This window comes from Anolis carolinensis, chromosome 3 (genome assembly GCF_035594765.1).
Source record: "Anolis carolinensis isolate JA03-04 chromosome 3, rAnoCar3.1.pri, whole genome shotgun sequence".
Taxonomy (NCBI): Eukaryota; Metazoa; Chordata; class Lepidosauria; order Squamata; family Dactyloidae; genus Anolis; species Anolis carolinensis.
Genome location: NC_085843.1, coordinates 100,568,248 through 100,588,192, shown reverse-complemented (window position 1 = coordinate 100,588,192; position 19,945 = coordinate 100,568,248). Strand labels below are relative to the sequence as shown.

The window sequence follows — 19,945 nt, the reverse complement described above, 5'->3', positions numbered from 1 at the left end:
CTCTTGGGCACTGTTTTTAGAGTTGGGAGCCACTTTTTTATTGCATTTGCTGCAGCATGAGCCATGATTTTATCCTTGAGCTCTTGTTGTCTTGCTGTCAAGGTTCCTGGTGGTTCAGCAACTGCTTCAAGTGCTGATTCTTCAAATTCTTGCAAAAGCGTCACACTTTCTTCTGGTTCAATCTGTTCCACCATTCCAAGTGTTTCTGGAGTCTCTGCTGCTGTCTGTGCTGTGGCCTGATGGTAATTTGCTTTGCAAATTTTCTGAATTTCTTCAAGTTCAACTTCACTGAACACTTTGTTTCTGATTATGAATCTTCGTTGGACAGCCAGTCGGGGTTCTGTTATCTGTGAGTCAGGGTACTCTTGTTTCCACAGTTTATGCATCCGTTTTTGGTAACCATGCTTTTGAGGTTCAGATTTGTAATAGCATGTGCGGTTTTCTGGCATTGTATATTTCTGCCACTTCTGTGGCTGTTCATTTGTATTTTGATTCTGTAGCCCACTTGTCGATAGATGTCTAGAATCGGCAGCATCCACCACGGTCCTTTTTATCCTGGGCGACGACTGAGCCAGTATAGACTTCGTTTTGGTTTGTTTCTCCATAATGCTAATGGGTTAGGTGCTCTTAGTTCCACTCCTCAACTGAGACCTCTCTGACTTGGTTGGACCTGCCGGTAGTTACACTACCGCCAGCACAGCTCTCAGCATCATTGGAACTGTTAAGCCCCCCCCCCCCCCCACCACCACCACCACCACCACGACAAGGTGGCACCTATGGGGGGGATTATTATTATTTTCACTGAGTCTATCACTCCATGTCTGCAGATGTTGTTGGGGGGCTGCATGTTTTTGGTGGCCATGTGCTATGTCATCTACATATAGGAGTGTCCAGGGATGCATAGTCTGCAAATCGGCTGTTGCAGTGTCCATGCATAGTATGAATAGTAATGGTGAGAGTGCGGATCCCTGGTGCATGTTAACAGTGATGTTGAAGAGTGCTGAAATCCCTGCAGGGCAGAGGACCATACTTGTTGTGATATGATTTAATGAAGAAAATATGCAGCCTCCACACTAGTATTGGCTGCTGAGATCAATCTTCTGCATGTTGCACTATTCAGATTGTTAGAGTTCTATCTGCCTAGGGTACTGATCACATCCTTGAAAGTGTGGACAACTAAGTTTTTCCAAACAAGATAAAAAGCTAGAAATTTATCCTCATGTTCTTTATCTTTCTGTATGGTGACCTAGCGTTTTGTTGGCTGTGTTGATTTACTAATTAAAGAAGGGCGTAGCTTATTTCCACAATAATTTGTGTAAATGCTCTGGAAAATAATGATGTATACTATTACTAAGTACAGTACTTGTTACTTGTATTAAAAAATTGGTGAGCTTTTTTTAAAAAAAATCTCCTTAGGTTGATCATTGTTTACAAATGAAGTCTCAGCTGTCAGAATATGAAAATACTGTCAGGAAATTAAATGCTCAAATGGAAGATCTGAGGCTACAACTGAGGCAAACACAGACAGGTACGAATATTTCTTTCTTTTCTTCTCACCTCCCCATCCTTATTCTATTCAATTTTATTTGTAGGAGATAAAGTCATTAAAATACTCATGTTTGGGTCCTTTCAAGCAAACATGGGTTAAATTCTTATTTAAGTATCTGTCAATAAAATACAATTAATACATACACTACACCAGGGGTCCCCAAACTAAAGTCCGTGGGCCAGATGCGGCCCTCCAACGTCATTTATCTACCCCCTGCCCTCAGTTTTAGACTTAGGCTCGTACTAAGTTTGAAATGACTTGAAGGCACACAACAACAACAATCCTAATTAATTTGACTATCTGATCATCAAGAAGCAGGCCCACACTTCCCATTGAAATCCTGGTCGGTTTATGTTGGTTAAAATTGTTCTTATATTTAAATATTGTTTTGTTCTTTCATTGGTTTTTTTTTTAACACTACAAATAAGACATGTGTAGTGTGCATAGGAATTTGTTCGTTTTTTTTTTTTCAAACTATAGTCTGGCCCCCCCAACACTCTGAGGGACCGTGGACTGGCCCTTTGCTTTAAAAGTTTGAGGACCCTTGCACTACACTATGTAACACAATTTCAGATATTTTCTGTTTCTGGTTTGAATATGTTATTTCCTGTTTAATTATGTGGTACTTACTTTGAAAGTAGTTCCAGAAACTTTGTTTTTGTGTCTGAGGGTAGTACTATTATTTCCTTCAGTCTAGGCACTTCGTTTTTAATGTTTCTTAATAAAAAATATGCCATTTTAAACCTTTCAGTGTGCAGACCACAAAACCAAAGTTTTTGCAGTTTAATAAACTTTTTCCATGTTTTATGCTAGAACCAATTAGGAAATGACATCGAACCCAGGAACAAACATTGTGTTACAGTCTTCTAAAACTTTCATTAATTGTGTGCAGAGGTATGGTATCTTCTGATCTCATGGTAACTTTATTTAAAACAGCACTTCTGATAATGGTATGTTCATGTGTAGTCAATAAGTTAGACATCAGTGTGTGTTCTGGGCATTACTTCCTCAGCAAAAAATTGCTACCAGAAATAACATGGAAAGAACAGGGATATGTTCCTGCACCAAAAATAAAACTATTAACATATAGCAAAATTTTTATCTAAAATTAACAATGCACGTGGGAGATGAAACAACCAGGTCAAGTAAATCTTGCAGAGGAGAACCTTCCAGACACCACTTGGAGGCCTCTTCCAAACTGCATCCCCGAATGACATCTCCATCTTCATCCTCCTGATGTTGGTGATGCTAAAAAAAATCTTCTAACTAGACTAAATAGATGAAGGGGGAAAGTAACAAATATGGTGTTGACTGAGAATAAAGATTTTTTTTAAAAAAAAATAAGGTTTATTTTATTATAGGCTCCTTTAAGTGAATTTTGCCTGTTTCTGAAAGTTCAGAAACTAGATACCAGAAATGGATAACTTTCACGATTGATGTATTTGTTTATATTCTATTCTGTTCTGTTCTATTCATCTCCTGACTACTGAACATACAATTTAATTTTTTGTGTCTCTGCCCCTTGTTCTACCACAACCTTCCTTGAGTACAAGTTTTTAAAGTCATTTTAAATTCTGAAGCAGACTACTTCAGTATAAATATGGATTTCCTTGGTATAAAAGCTGTTTTTTTCATTGTGCAGAGGAGTAAAGTATCATGAATCTATTAGAAATGCAAACTGAAAACAGTAATCCAGCAGTTCACTTTTCAAATGTGGAGTGGAACTAGCTGTACTTTTGCTCAGTAAAGTTGGAATCTGGATTAATTTCTGTATTTTTTCTTTCTCTCTGTTCAAAATTCTTATGTATCTAGCACTAGAAAATGAAGTGTACCGGAATCCTAAGCCATCCTTGATCGATCATTCTGTCATTGACTTGATTGGAGATAAGTTGGTTCCTCATGACATTTATGTCGATGGTACTCTCTTGAAAATGCGGCCTTTGCCTGATACTATTGGAATGGGAAATGCTGTAAGCCCCAACCATAACGATCACATCGAAAGATCCAGTTCTTCATTGGATTCTGATTTAGAATTTGTAGCTAACACCAAAGCTAGGATAAAGGAATTGGAGAGAGAAGCTGAGCATTTAGAAAAGGCCTACAGAAATTACCAGCACAGAGCCATTCAAAGCAGTGCTGGCCCAATGAAGACCCCATCCTGTTTGCCTTTGTCAAATAATTTTATTGTGGCATCTGGCCAAAAACCTTGGGTTGCACAGAGTAATCTGTACCCCCAGGAATTTCCTGTTCACTGTCAAAAAAGTGAAAGCTATAATTGGACACCAGGAAATGGGGATTGTCTGAAAGTTAATTTGACCCCTCCACAAAAAAGAACAGTTGCTTCCAGACGTCTGTCTTCTACTCCTGTTTCCAAAGCAAAACGAAACATTAGCAACAAGCTGTTTTCTGAAGGTAAGTATTGTATATTTTATGCTCATTAATATGCTGCTTTATGTGAACAGCTGGAGTTACTGATAGTTATGCCATGATGAACTACTATCGCTGTTCTAGGTCCATTGCTATTTTCTGCACTGTTGGAGTGGTAATAAAATTTCTAATTTGCTTGTGTTCACACCAAAAAGAGTGCTGTTTGGGACCATATAATAAAATCAGAATCTATATTTGTATGTGGAACTAGCAGTCAGTTTTCTGAACTCAGGTAATTGTGTATAGATGTTGTTTATTCTCAGTAAATATTCCTTTCTCCTGCTTTTTTAATAAGTGGAGTTAGATAAATTTGAGGTTAAGCAGGTAGTGCTATGAAATAACCATTTCTGCTTTATACTGCAAGCATTTCATTCCTTATTTAAAAATTAGTACAAAAGAATCCTTTTTTTTTTCAAATTGTGTGGATTGGCATGGCTTATTGTTGGCATACCTGTTACTGTTCCATATATATGCTCACATTCTTTGGATGAATCAAGGTGAAAACACTTCATATGTTACTTTCAAATTTTTCTAACTTAGGGGAGCATGGAATATTATGAAGGAGCCATGTATTCTGTTTTGTTTACTGTAGCAGAGACAGAGGAAATTCCTTTTTTGAAAGTATGATGTTATTAAACTTTCATGCTCATTAACATTTCAAAATTATACTTTGAAGTGCCTTAAGAGTGCAGAGCACATTAAATATGAATCTTGGTCATGTTATATGTCACGGACACCATATCACCCTGAATACTCAATTTTACAAGCTGAGCATACTTGAGGCCGGTTAGTGCTTTAGTACAGAGATCATAGCATATCAATTTGTTTATATCCCACCTTTCCTCCAGAGGAAGGCATTCAAGGCAGCCTACAGAATTTAAACTGAGTTACAAAAGTCAGTTTCCTCTGTTCCAGATATTAAGGTGGTCCATGATCTTTCAGTTTTAGGGCCTTCAGATTTTCTAGTTGTGCTTCTAGAAGTCTCTTGAAAATAAGTTTGGCTGCATTATTCAGTTTTGTGGGTGGGATAAGGGGGATTTTTTTTGCAAAATTGGGAGTCAATTGAAGTTACCTCTAGGGATGAAAAAGACCTTCAAGACTAAAAAGGTCAATTAGAGCATGTTTGTGGAATGTGAGGCCTACAAGCTTCAACTGGTTCTTTATCCTTACATTTGAATTCCCTCCACTCTTTGAATTCAATCATTTAAAAATATATATGGGCTCCCTTTTTTCTGTCCTCTAATGTGACATTTTCTTTCAAGTGCCCTGCAACCACAACACCTGGCAATTTTTTAAAAAAAATCAACCCTCAACTAAAATCCCCCCCCCCCCCCCGAATACAAAAAGGAGAGGTCACTTTTTGTGTCCCAGACCACTGCACAATTTCATGGCCTTGTTCTGGAAGTGCAGTTGTCCAGTGTCTGGTCAAATGAGTGCTGCAACCCTGAAGTAGGATATCCATGCATCAAGAGTTTTGTAATTAATTATAGCCTGTGAAGCATTATTGGATATGTTTAAGGAGTTGTTTTCTGTTATGCAGGCCCCAGTGGCTCATCCCTTGCTGCTCCCCTTCAGAATGCTGATCAGCCTCTCTCCCCCATTCCAAGGACAGGCGACCGCTCATCTCCTGAATCTGCTTCTAATATGTCTGCTTCCTCTTCACCAGCCCACAGTGAGAAAAAATTAAGGTAATATCAGATTGTGAGTTTTCTTATTGTTACAAGGCAATGTGGAACTCTCGGCAGTACCAGTTAGCCCATTGTCAGTAATTTGAGAAGACCAGGACCACAGAAAAACAACTTTCTATATGTACCTTAATTCAGTTTTCTAAAGATTGGAACTAGCAAAGGGAGAAACCATACAATGTCCTCTTGCGACATGGAATTGCTTTGTTTTTTCCATGTCAGGAGCGACTTGAAAAACTGCAAGTTGCTTCTGGTGTGGGAGAATTGGCAGTCTGCTACTACACTGAGAGAACAATAGTAATTCTTACTATAGGAATGTTTTGATCCAGTTGGAGGACCAAGGTACAATTCTGCCAGTTTCCAGTATACTGGTTACCAGACCTATCCACCCTCAGCTAAGGGGTGACACATGTTTTCTTAGAAAAATGTTTGAATAAACAAGATAAATGTGAGGTAAGATAACTTAATTAGAATCCTCCCAGATCAACACATATAAGTTAACTTTAATCTAGAAATCTAGACAATTATCTAGATGCATTATTTGCCGAACGATTCATAGCACTGCATTTAAATAAATGTAGTCCTTGGCTTACAGTTTTCTTCTAGTGAAATAGAAATGCTTTCCCTGAAAACGAGTAAGGCTGCTTCACATAATTTTGCTTCAGTGTGGCTTCATGACATTGGTGGTGTTTTGCTGTACCTTATTTTGAACTCTGAGTCTGCTATTTTAAAATAAAAATTCAGGACACTTATAAACATGAGAAAAACGAAGAAAATTCATATTCATAAGGCCTACTTTGTGTTACTTCCAATGAAGTGAATGATTCCTTTGTTATTGTTTGCTTTGTAGAATATCTGGCTCAGGACTCCTAGCTAGACTCATGTAAGATTTCTAAGAGATGTTATTGCTGTCCTTTTATCATCTTCCTTTTTAGTCTTCATCAAGAACAAGGTGAAAATCAAAATTCCAACAACTCTGCAGTCCCTGAGAATCTGTTGTATGATGATCTTGAAAATCATGACTCTGATAATGAAGGTAAAATCTTCACTTTATCTTTCAGTACAAAACTTATACAATACTTGGATATTATTGAATAAATGCACATCTTTTTTCCTTGGCATTTCATAATAATTCTACTTGCCCTAAGGTAAAAAACATGTAAACAATTTTCAGGCCAACACGAAAAGATTTAATGTGGTGCTCCCATCCTGATTATGCTTGCAGAAAACGCTCCTTTTTTGGCACTATGACATGATAAACAGTTTCATATGTAATTCCATTGCTAAGACTGCAGGTTGTCCAACATATAATAACTACATATAATGTTGCTAACAGATCTGAGCTCTGTGTCATCAAGTATAGGTTACCCCCATTCAGCTTGGGAATTTATACCTGTGCTAGGTGTTCTTTAAAAAAAAAAAAAGAACACCGAGTCTCCTGTAATATAATTTGCTCTGCATGATTACATGGATGAGATACAAGATAAGTGAATAAAGCCTTAAGTGTGCACTGTTAGAGGCATAGTATAAAATCAGAGTAAAGTAGTGCTTTAAAAAGCATTGCTGATTGTCATTTGCAACTGGGTATAACTGGAGAAAAAATGTAGTATTAAAAATAATCTATAATAATGGGATTAGTGAAATGGGAGAAGGCAATTGGAATAAAAAATGGAAAGGTCACACACAGGTCAAACTTAACTTGATTAATTTTAGGAAAGTTTTGCTGAGCATTGTGTGTGACAAGATATTACAGGGCTGGAGACTGATTCTGTGAATGAAGGGGCTTCTGCTTTCTGATCTTTCCATTTGGTGAAAGAGGAAATACACAAGAATAGATGTGACACTTGTGGCTCCTACCATGTACTATAAAAGACTTTGTGAAGGGGCAAACTATAGGAAAATATGTTCTGTTTTATGAAAAGGAATTATACACAGAGTGTCAGTAGTCTTAGGTTTTAAACTTTTCAGGACTACATAAAACTGAAGCTACATTATCTCTTTCTTTTAACAACTATGCTGCAGTAAATAGTTTCCAAGCCTGACTATCCCATGATTCTGATTAAAGCAACGGCAACCCATTTGAAGTTTCTTCATTCTTAGGGCAGTGGTTAAGTTGGCGAAGAAGAGCACTCAATTAATAGCTTGCACTTAGGCATTCTGAGCACCAGGCATTCCCACACTGTGTGTCCATTTATTTCCCTTGCTTTGATAATTGTAGAATAATGATGGCATTGTTCATACTTCTCCTTTAGATCAAGAGGACATTCCAGAACAGCTCAAAAGCAATGTGTCACATCCTTCTGGGGACACTGTTAGTGGGAACCATGTCCCAGCTAGTGTGCTAGCAACAGGCACTTCACAGCAGGAGGACAGAAGTGAGTTTTCAGACCAAAATACTGCTTGGAGATAGATTGCTTTCAGAGTATGTGGAAGTTGTAGCTTTTGCATCTTCTTGTTTAAAATGAATTACATTTTGTTTTTTTACCCAGCTAATAGTGGAGAACATGGAAGACACTTCTGAAAAATAGAATGGTTTAAATATTCCTGAATAGCTGTTTAAAAGAATTGTGTATTTTAGAAGAATTAAAAAAAAAACCAAAAGGATCTTGAGTGTCTTTAAAACCATTACAGATTGCATCTCATTTGCAGAAGTATTATCCTATGTAATGTTTGGTGAAGTAATAGCTCATGTAATGTTAGTAAGAAAAACTATGATAATGAAGCTCTTTCAAATTTCTCCTGTAACTGTTGTATATTTGTTCTTCTGTCTTTGCACCCAGTACCAGGGGTGCAACTGGTTGTGCAAACAGAAGTGGTGGGGATTCCCTTTCTGAGGAAATAACATTTTCCTAGCAAAGTGACAATATAAGCCTATTTGTTTAAAGAAACCAGTGATGCACTTTCATTTTATCTATTCAAAACCAGAGCCTTGGTATCCAGCATTTGCTAGTTTTAAAATAAACATGTTTCCCTCCTTTTACCTGTTATTTTCTTCTTACATGCTTCTTCCAATGTTTTATGATAAGAGACTAGGATTTTGGAGGGAAAAATCTGAGGAAATGGCAGCTGTATGAACCAGCCTATGTTTTGATGCAGCAACTGGATAGATGATGGGAATCATTTTAAGAGTCTGCTTATTTCTGATAACTTTGACGTTGTAAGTCATGTGCTCAGTTCAGGTTGTGTTTTCAAATTTCAGCAAGATGTGTTATTAATAATACAATGGTGATTTTTTCCATCATAAAGACCATGGTCTGTCTCTCTTAGGTGAAGTGATACCAGTTTTTTCTAGTAAGCCTATGTTGCACATCTGATAGAACACCCATACAAATTTTAGCATGGCTCTTAATTGTTTTTGAGTCATTGCTGCAGAAAGGATAAAATTTTGCTTGTCATTTCTACACTTGGTTTTGTTGACATACTGCTTGTTGAATTTGTTTCCTGCGTATTTGAGGTGAAGCAAAGACAGAAGCCTTAGAGAAACAAAGGCATCTTGAAGTTCAGCAAGAAGAAGCAGAGCAGGAGTGGGAAGAAAGGAGACACCAAGAAGAAATAAGGCAGGCAGAGAGGCTGGAAGCTTTTGAAAAAGATCAAGGGAAGCTAGAAAAACTGAGTGAAGAAATGGTAATGTCTTTCATTTTCCCAATTTTTTTAAAAAGTGTGCAATGTAATAGAAATCTATTTACTCAATTGAAATTGCGAATAGGGAATATCTTTTAAACAACGGAAATGGTGTATAGAATGACCACGGTTTACAGTGTGCAGATTCATACTGAAGTCTGATTCAAGACTATCTGCATCGCCAGGGAATTTTTTTCCCTTACATCTTCTGGGTACTTAATACTTAAAAAATACTGGTAGAAATAAGAAGGGCGAAAACTTGGTTCTGAACAGAACAGGTCAATTTTCTTTATGCTTATGTGTGTGAATATGAGCATGCAGTTCTTATAACCAACCGACAGCAACTAATTTATTCTTGAGGAACTACAAGATGCTTAGTGTGGGTTGAAAGAATCAGTAAGACAAGGTTGGTCATTCCCTTCTGTTCTGTTAAATGTCATGTTTCTCATGCTTTTCTTTAGTGTGTTCAAGAATCAATGGAGAAAAAACCACATGAAGAAGTAACCATTTTGGAAACCAGTATGCCACAATATGACAAGAAGAATGGTGGAGATATTCCTAATCCATTGGAAAAATACATGAAAATAATACAGCAAAATCGAGAGCAAGAGCTTGTAGACAAGGTGCTATCTTCTAATAATGTAGACAGAGTATGATTTGAAATTTGTGTAAGACTCAGGAACTTTCTGTGTGTCTCTTTTATTGGCCAAGCAAGCATGCAGGTCAGGCTGTGCACACTATCAACCATAGAATGGAACAAGGTCCAAGGGTTGAAGGTCAATGTTCTGTTCTGTTGGAAAGTCAGGACAGGATATACCCTACAGTCCCCCTTGCCCCATTTGAGATCCAATAAGTGGATCAGTTTATAATTAGTAGACAATTTGGCATATACACAATTCCGACTACTAATAAATTAATGATTCATTTCCTAATATATTTTGTAATAATGTAAAACTTACAGATTCTTGGATGTAAGCAATTCAAATTTCAGAAAGCCAAGTAAGCTTAAAACGTAATATTTGAATGTGTTGCATATGAACTGTTTTTGCCCTCCCCCAACCCCATTTTTATAAGCCATGGAGCCCTCTGCCCCTTCTACACCACATATTTTTAAAATAATGCAAAGTTTGCCAGATAACTGCCCAAACTATGAAAGATGCCTCCTACACCCCCAGAATCCTATACAATTTGTGTATCCCTTATCAAAAATGTTTGGGACAGTGTTTCAGATGTCAGATAGTTTTGGATTTTGGAAAATGTATTAAATGGTGGGAATCCAGGCATAATGTTCTGTGCGAATTCAAAACTTCTGCTATTTCACATATCCTCATGTCTCTTTCAAGCCTCTTTTTCCAACTTCTTTTCATTTGCTACTAGTGTTGTGTATAGATTGAGGCTGAAGAACTTAGAGACTAAGGATATAACGAATCTGATATTTTAAAACTATATAGCATTCAGTACTGTACATGAAATCTTCAGGGCACCTGCCGACTGCCTGCTTCTGCCTTGTTAATGAACAACTAGGAGTACCACTACTGCTACGAAAATACAAGCAGGCAGATAGAGGGCAAAACTTTCAGATTTGTAATGCTCAACTTATACTCTCTGCAAAGTGCCCTAATATTTGTGTGTGTATTGGCCCAAATGATTACTGGAAGTGATGTTTCATTGCTTCCAGTTGCCATTTTGGTTAATAGCCAAATACAGAACTTTTGGGATGGGACTAGTGGTTTCTACCTACAGTTGAAATTGGGCCCTGCTCAGCCTTACTATGACATCCTTTAAGTGTTATAGCTGCCTGCCTGAGAGAGGTCAGAAAATATGGCTGTATGCCATTTAGATCCCCCCTGAAGTTATTGAACTCCACCCAAAGCCTGAAATATTTAACTTTTTGGACTATATTTCCAGGACATTCCAGCTAGTATGAGGCATAATGTGGTATTTGATCCAAAAAGGAAGCATTCCCAGTTTGTCAGTCCAACTGGAATGAGTGGGACTTCATTCCCCCTACTGTCTTAAGGCCCATTGATTTTAGTAGTTTATTAGTAATAGATTTAGGGATTGTGTCTAACCATAATGATTTCTCCTAGTCGTCATATATAAGTTCAACAAAGTTGTATTCTTCTTTGCCGTTCTTCCATTTTCCCTTGATGGTAATCCTTTTATTGGGTGGCATGACTATACTAATATTTGTACAGTATTGAAGAATGTTTTAAATACTTAGTAAACTATTTAAGTCTAATTCACTGGAATGCTAAGAAGATATTGAAGGATCTAATAACATTTCCTCTCTGTTAGAACTCTAAAGAAGAAGAAGCTGACATACCATCGGAGAGGCTTGCAGATAGTGACAGGGAAAACAGGTATACATCTTCCTAGTGATTTGTCATTTTTGGTTTGTGTGTAGTTTATGGTTTGGGTTGGTGCTTTTTTAAAAGTAAGTTGAATTTCAGACCAATCATGTATAGTAAAAATGTATTTTTTTCCCTCCTGTCTGATAATATTCAATAACACATTTACAGGTAACTAATTACTTTTGCCTACAGCAAGAAGGGTAGTAATCTAAAGTGGACTACCTCATTTTATGATGCCAAAATTCATGGCTCTATGTTGAAATTAGTTTGTATGCCTTTCTTGCTAAGGATAGGTCCTAAATGCTTTGGAAAATTCATTCACTCATAGCTCCATGCCCTGGCAACTTGGCACATTTTTCTCAATTTCTGTCTGAAAATGAAATCAAAACAATGTGTTGGATCCAAGCTAAAGAGAGCCCGGCAGTCTACTAAGATGGCTAGCAACATGGGAATAGTCCCCTATGTTCTGAGGCCTCTGGTACTACATCCAGAAAAAATTACAGGTGTGCACCCCAAAAAGGGAATTGGAAAAACAGCATTTCTCCTTTAGCTGCCCCACAAGAGAGCAGAATCCATTCCATGGGGAACACCATTCCTAAAAACCAGGCCATACCATTCTAAGAATCCATGAAGTGTCCTCTCTTGCCCTTCTGCCTATAGTTGGTAAAAATGTCTTGCATCTCAGGTTTTTGTGCTAGAATGGGCAGGTTCAGATGGGATTCCTGGCAAATACATCTTCTCAAATGCTGTGAAAAGGGCAAACCTCGTACTGTTCAGTTAGCTGGCCATCATTGTAGCATTCCAAAAAGGCAGGAAAATCTCTTTCTTGCCACATTTGAAGCAGCAGTTACCTTGTGCAGTAGGCACTCCCAAGGACCACATGGGTTAAAGGCAGTATTCATCCTTTCCTCCTCATCCATTCATTGCCATCTTTACCTGGACACTAGGTGGCTTAGTAAAGCCACTTGTAATGAGAAGTGACATCAACATCCAGATACAGAAGAGACTTCTCCATCTAAGAATCTTTATTATTAGACTGTTCTCCCCTAAATAGTTCAAAAAATTATTAAGGGACTAATTAACAATTAAGAAATAGGATGACCCAGATCTTAAATGCTTCTCAGAGATGCAGAATTTCTCTAACTTCGAGGATAAAAGGTCTTTCCTTTGAAGGCTTTGTGAGGATCAAGGAAATATCACCCACAGGGCGGCTGTAGTAACTGCCAGGCCATTTAAAAAAAAAAAAAAAAAAACAAACACATTTAGAATAATTTTTCTGAGGACCCTGGTTAATTGGGAGAGATGGAAGAAAGGTGTCCCCTGATCATAAAGGCTGCCAAAGATTGCAAAGAGAGGCATTTGGGAAGAAAAACTCACACACTGAGGATAGTCCAAGGTTTCCTGTAGGGATAGTCCCACCCTAACCTTTCTAGATCTATTAGATGGGTTACAGAGTAGTTAAAAGAAACAATTTAGAAGATTGTCAAATTGAAACAATGAGTGAGTAAGCTGGCTAAAGCATCTGGATTTGTGGCAGACTCACTGTTCCATTGTAACTTTTTTGACAGATTGTTGATTTATTGCAGTTTTCAGCATGTGCCATGGTAGTTGATGTTGTTGGCTGTTATCACCAATGTCTGAAACATTTGATTGTTGATGCAAAATCAAAGGCTAGATTCTGCTAGGCTTCCACTTTATCAATTTCATGTGACAAGCCTTTGGAAACCACACCTAATAGTGTTTTAGTGGAGGTGAATTAAAAAAAAACATTGGCCACGGGTTGAAAAGGAATTGCCTTGTTCAAATCGCCAGGTGTATGGAAGTTGGACATGTTGACCTTGTGTTTGCCAAAGTGACATACACCTTTCCTTCTTGCCCCCAACTAACTGGAGTCTTTAAAAGTTATTGTAATAAATCTTGGTTGCTGAGAAGGGAATGATTTCCAAGCTAATGATTTCAATCCAGGAGATATGGTCCCTGGTGACTCAAGATCTTTCAAGGAAATGTCTATCCATGTTTTTCTAGTCTGGTTTGAGCTCCACACTTGGAAGCTGAAAGGCAACAAATAACCAGGAAGGATATTTGAATATGGCTATCTTTATGAATGCCATGTGTGCTTATGTGGAGCATTTTTTCAGTGATTGTAACAGGAAATCCTGCAATACCAAAAGTAGCCAATGTTGAACTGTTTTTGATCTTCAGTCAGGCCTAGACAAGATATAAAAGCTTTGATGCTTAAAAAGGTTGGATATTTGTCTGTTGCTAAACATCCGAGCACAAAAGTTCTTTACACTGTGATTACTATTTTTATTTCAAAGTTGTATTACTGAAGTAGGGTTTCAAACGTTTAAGAAAGACAACTCTGAAATACTTCTTCTTAGTTGCCATAATGCTTTCAAAGAGAATTTGAACTTGGGTCATGGTCATTTTTGTTTTGCTTTCAATGAAGGCTCTGTTCTTTGGTCAGATCTTGCTTCTAAGGCTGCCCTGTGTTACTTCCAAAAGTGATAATTACCATCTTTTTTGTTATCATCTTAAAACAAATACAGGATAGTAATGATGTAATCTTTGCCCAGCATTTAAGATGTATTTGTGTTAGATAATGCCGAATGTCCAATTATATGATTTTATCTAGTGTCTATGGCCTAAAGGGTTTCCACAGCAGCATTGTCTGGTTTATGTAGATGGCTGAAGGTCTCTGTTACATTATATTTTGCCAAAACAAAAAAAATTCTTGCTATCTCATCAAGGATGTTGACTTGATAGGGTCAGTAGCTGTGTTTACCACCTCATCTGCTGCAGCTTCACCCCCCCCCTCCCCAATTCTTAAAATATTGCAGGTTAGATGGAAGCATTTTTTGGGAGATGAATGCTTTAAATGATTTTCCCATAATGGACAGTGAACACTTGGGATATATTTTTATTTATTTACTTTATTTGTATCCCACCTTTCTCCCCTTGGAAACTCAAGGCACCTAACAACCACACACTTTGGTTCCCATTTAAAACAAAGTGAATACAAAAATTAAAAAGCAAATAGTACTGTGTGCATTAGGTTAAAATATAATAAATGCAATTTAAAATGCATTTTAAAACACACAATCCCCCCCCTAAAATCTTACCCAGGACCTCCCCAGCAGCGTGCCCCTTATTCTTCCCCAAATGCCTGCTGACAGAGAAAGGTCTTGAGCTGCTTGCGGAAGGCCAGCAGGGATGGGGGTCATCCTGGTTTCTCTTGGGAAGGAGTCCCACAGCCACCAGAAAGGCCCTGTCCCATGTTCCCAGTTGATTGTAAATGTCTGACAGGTTCATAGAAGGAATTACAGTCCTTCAGATAACCTGGACCAGAGTCATATAGGATTTTGTAGGTCAAAACCACCACTTTGAATTGAATTGTATTGTTTACCAGAAAGAAATACTTTCTTCTGTCTTTTAATAGTTGAGTGTGGCCATTCTAAACCTGGGAAGGGCCTTATTTTCTTCTCAAGAAAGCCATTCACACTGATTTGAATGTAATGCCCTGCCTTCTGAAGTAGTTTGAGGAGCCAACCCACTCTGGAGTACCCTTCAAATACTGCAGAACAGGAAATAAATTTCACAATAAGACTAATTTTTATTTCAATTCAAGGAAGAGCAACTTAGGTTCTAAAATGATCTATATTGTCTTGCTGGCTATATGACACTGTTGTTTACTAGGTAACTTTCAATTCACGACTCAAGCATGCAGAGGGATTGGGGCAGGATGGTGGGGGAGAGACAAGCTTTTAGAGGCCTGTAAAAAGGTAGAAGCTTCAGCTTGTTCCAAAATGATTTTTTTTTCTTTCTCCCCCTAGCTTTAGTGTAGCAGGCACTCTTCATGAAGAACCTGATGAAGATTTCTGGTGAATATCAGCTATCTGATTAAAAAAAAGTGGACCCACTCTGAAAGAGGAACAACTATGTTGAAGATACTGGTTTTTTCAGAACACTGAAATATTTCAATCTGCAGAGTAATGAAGAAATAGTACATTTGAATACACCTTTAATATTGTAACTAATGCTAAGAAAACCATTCTGGGATTAACATTTCAAAGAACTGTACCTCATCAGTTTATTTCACCTGGTCTGTTATATAGGTGTGAGTGAAGAAGAAACTTTTTAATTATATTTTTCTCTAGTTTTTTTAATGAAGAAGTTTTAATTGGGTCACTTTTCAATGTAAATCCACTTAAATGATAGAGATACTGATATTCTTTCAAAAGCTGTTGCAGGGTTTATAGATGATCAAATATTTTTTTTCACAGCTCTGGAATGACAGTGAAATTCACAATGTTGATTTGCTTCTTTATGGGAAGTGAATTTGTAGAGTTTTTAAATATTTGTGTATTAACTAATTAGACATATTTTTCTGTAAGAATCAGCGTATTTCATACTGTCATTTTACACAACCAAATATTTTCTAATTTTCCCCTATAATGAGGACCGACTGTTGAAGTGCATGTTGCTTATACAGATTAATTCACACTGAGTATTATTCTTAAAAATATTTATAGGAAGAAGACAGCACGTTTAAACTTAGAAATGGCCAACTGTGGAAAAATTTGCCCTTTCCTTAAATGGAAAACCAGAAGGCAACTTTTCACGCTTCAACAAGAAAGTCTTTCTTGCAAACTTCTATTGTGGATGAAGTAGAGAGAATTAACCGTGTACTGGAAGATTGTCTGAACTGATTAAAACTGAATGATTCATATTATTGTTTTGTATAAGAATGTTGCTTTGGAGAGCGAGAGAGGAATTGATTTGCTAATTTCAAACTTTGGATTTGAGGAGACATTTTGGGGAGAGTTGATAATATTTTGTTAACATCCATAAGATAGGTACTGGATAATTTGTAGGATGGAAAATGCATCTCTGTTTGGGTGGCAGTAGTCTCTCCTAAAACAAGGACCATTGCAGGTTAGGTTGTCAGCTCTGTCCCTCAACAAATTCATAGGTGAAAAGAGCTGCTGTGGTTTTTTAAACTTTTTCCAGCAAGTTTGAGGATTGGTGTTATACAAAATTGTTACAACAGTATTTTTGTTTAGCACATAAAAGTTCTATCAGACATCAGATTGCTGAAAACAAGAACTTACCCTTTTATCATATTTACTCGAGTATAATGTGCCAAGGAATGTAATGCGCACCTCAGTTTTTAAGATGGGCATTATGATAAAAGGATTTGCTGTTGAATGTAATACGAGGCAGTTGTGGCCACAAAAAGGCTGATGGGAAACTGCTCCCCTCTGTCAGGACTGGTGGGACGATGCTGGAGGCTGAGGCTGTGAAAGGTTTATAAGTGAGAAAAACAACAGGATCAGCTTCCCACCAGGCCTGATGTTGGGGTGCAGCTTCCCACCAGCCTTTTCATAGCCAATGGCAGCTTCCACCACCTTTATTCAAGGCCACTGCTGTCTCTCCCTCCTCCATCCACAAGCAGGATTTCTTGTCCAACAGCACAGATCAGTTTATGTGCATGATTCTAATGCGCTATCAAATCTAATGCGCCCCTCAATTTTGGCAATGTAGTTTCGCCAAAGGGGGGCGCATTAGATTTGAGTAAATACAGTATCAGTGCTGTTCCATAACTTTTTGTGCTGTATCTTTTCTTTTAAAGATATGGTCCATTTTTATTTATCCCTAGATCTTCAAAGTTCTTTGATATAAAGAGACTATTGCAAGATATGAAAGCTTAAGGGTAAAATCATGATTCTGTTTGTTTTTCTCACTTATAAACAACATACATGCCTTCCGAAGCATGCACTAGTTTGATACATTAGCACATTTATATCTGGAATTGTTTGTTGGTAGATCCATCACCTTATTTATTAATAATGATTCCTGTACTTTTCAGCATATGCCAAAACTCATAAACCACATAAAACACTAAGTGCAATGAACTGTACAACCCCAGCTGTCTACCTGTAAATGTTCTTAAAATAAGCATACACAGATATTGGTTCTATTATCTACAAATATTTATTGTAACACTTGGATATAACTACAGGAAGCCCTTGGCACTGATAGAAAATATTGATTCACGGTTAGGTTACAAAAATTTATACATAGCAAAATTGAATGCTCTTTACATAAAAAATATTAGACTACTTAAACAAAACTTCAAAAAACTCCCAGTAATACCTACACAGAATTAGAAAAGAATTAGGCTTTAAGACACTGTCTGTTACCTTTATGCAAACACTGGACTAGAAAGAACATCACCTGCATTGCTGTAGAAATTGGTTTCCTTCATGCAACAGGTAAAAACAAACACTAAGCTATTTTTAATCTGCTCTATATAGATTTTGCCTCTTTAATAAAACAAAAAGCCAGATTCGGCATGTAACAAACTCAAATGCAAGGTAATACCTGAATTATTTTCCACATTGTTTTTTTTAACCTTTATCCTTTTTAAAGAAATGTGTACTTTTTATACACTTTTGCATGGTCTGAAGGAGCATTTTAATATTCAGCAAACATTCAAAACATGGATGTATGACTCGACTCTTTACTGATTTAAAACTCACTGATGTACTTAATTTTCTCCAACATGTATATATTTTTTTTAAAAATAGCACACCAAAGATACCATCACTAGTACTCAAGCTAGCACTAAATGTTTCTGAAAATGTTAAAAGGCAGATTTATGGGAAACAGTTTTAAAATGGCACCCAATATTTTACTGAACACCAAATTTCTTGTACAAGAATACAGAAGCATCGTCTATTCTGCTGAGCACCAAAGTTGAGACGGGTGGTTGACCTGTGCTCTGTATGGCTATGGGTTTGTAAGTCCTAAAAATGCTTATTTTCTCATTTTAAAAAGTTAAATTACTTCCATTTCCACAAGGTAACACTTTCCACTTTGATAATATAGGGATAGTCTAATGATCTCCTGCTACTATATAAATGTATAAAACATTTATAGAAAATAAACATTAAGGCAATGCTGACATTTATTTTCAGAGAAGGGGATCATTATCCTGATCCGATGGGCTGCCTACATTCCATCAAATAGTTAAAAACAAAATTAAATGTGGCGCAATAGGACCCAGCTTACTCCGATAAGTGCAATAGAAAAACAGTGGCTCATTATAGCATCATTGGAAAGAGAGTGGCTCAGAAAACGACACTTATGGCGTTTAGTCCACCATATCCAGTTTAAATTTTAACAGACTGAATAAGCCAATTGTTAACTTCTGATATTGTATGAAATAAGCACAACTATCTGTATTCATAATTAAAAGGAATAACTATCTAGTTGAGTACTAGAGTCGTAGTTACTTACACCTGTGTAATTATATACAACCTTTTAAAATCTTCTCATCAATACAGGGCTGGATACCGAGTGTGGTATCCTGTGTGGGAAGGAGTGTTTTCCTTCAGCAATTGTATGAATGCTCAGAGTATCCATGAAGATTCCTCCCTTGGTAACTTGTGTTTCTCTAACTTGGCCTAAAATGAAGACCCTCCCCTCCCACTCCCCCAGCAATTCCCAACTGAGTGCTAAAAGGAACGAAGGATGTCCACTGCAATTTTCCCCCTATGAACATGGCCCAGGAGCATGAATATGAAGTTTTTTATATACTTCTGTATTTGCTTGAACATACATCTGTTCTGCAGAGCAGCTGCTTGATGATTTGTCAGAGCTACAAAATTCTTCCGAAAAAGGACTCTGGCAAACACTTATGTGTAAGAATTGAGTTGCTCTTTGGATCGAGACTGGATATCCTGAAGCTCCTGTTCTTCTTTTGCTTTGATATCCTGGTAAGCCTGCATTTTGCTTGCATCCTTTAAGTAGGCCCAGTTAGAGGACAGTATCATGAGGAAGTGGATCTGGAAAAGAAGGGTGAGCATGATGGCTAGTGAGCATGTCAAGAGGCAAAGCAGGCAGCTAGTAAGATTAATTTAAAAAAAAAGGTTACCCTACATTAATTATTAAGTATTAAAATTAGCAGAAAAGCTGGCTTCTAAAGATCTCTAGAATTTGGCATGCTAGTAGCCGGCAAACGTTAGTAGGAAATACTAAGGGAAAGGCAGTTAATGCAAAAAGAATAGAAACCGAAAAGCTTTGAAAATACTTTGCAAGTTTACATGCTGAAGCTTAGAAGAGCAACTCAAAAGGTAAATTTGTGGTAGTTCCTTCCCTACTGTTTTTCCTTTTGCACACAATCTCTTTGTTTTTTTCTTCTATATTTACTAAAGATAGGATTTATATTGTATGAAAATATTAGTTGTGTGTGCCAAATGGCCACTGTGGGAGTGGCCTAGAGAGAAGTAACTTAATTCACACAT

General features: G+C 37.2%; 2 protein-coding genes across 5 annotated transcripts in view; one reads left to right on the top strand and one right to left on the bottom strand.

The window, feature by feature from the left end:
- The window catches only part of ofd1 (OFD1 centriole and centriolar satellite protein), a 48,841-nt gene extending 32,473 nt beyond the window's left edge, over positions 1-16,368 (top strand). For both annotated transcript variants that reach the window (XM_062975257.1, XM_062975256.1), the window contains exons 15-23: positions 1,417-1,528; positions 3,362-3,961; positions 5,517-5,664; positions 6,597-6,697; positions 7,914-8,036; positions 9,116-9,285; positions 9,744-9,905; positions 11,581-11,645; positions 15,470-16,368. In XM_062975257.1, the coding sequence (XP_062831327.1) occupies positions 1,417-1,528; positions 3,362-3,961; positions 5,517-5,664; positions 6,597-6,697; positions 7,914-8,036; positions 9,116-9,285; positions 9,744-9,905; positions 11,581-11,645; positions 15,470-15,521 (1,533 nt within the window). In that variant the 3' untranslated portion in view covers positions 15,522-16,368. The remainder of the gene's footprint in view (positions 1-1,416; positions 1,529-3,361; positions 3,962-5,516; positions 5,665-6,596; positions 6,698-7,913; positions 8,037-9,115; positions 9,286-9,743; positions 9,906-11,580; positions 11,646-15,469) is intronic.
- Positions 16,369-17,611: 1,243 nt separating this feature from the next.
- The window catches only part of gpm6b (glycoprotein M6B), a 154,116-nt gene continuing 151,782 nt past the window's right edge, over positions 17,612-19,945 (bottom strand). For all 3 annotated transcript variants that reach the window (XM_008107228.3, XM_008107224.3, XM_008107227.3), the window contains one exon: positions 17,612-19,486. In XM_008107228.3, coding sequence (XP_008105435.1) covers positions 19,337-19,486 — 150 coding nt within the window. In that variant the 3' untranslated portion in view covers positions 17,612-19,336. The remainder of the gene's footprint in view (positions 19,487-19,945) is intronic.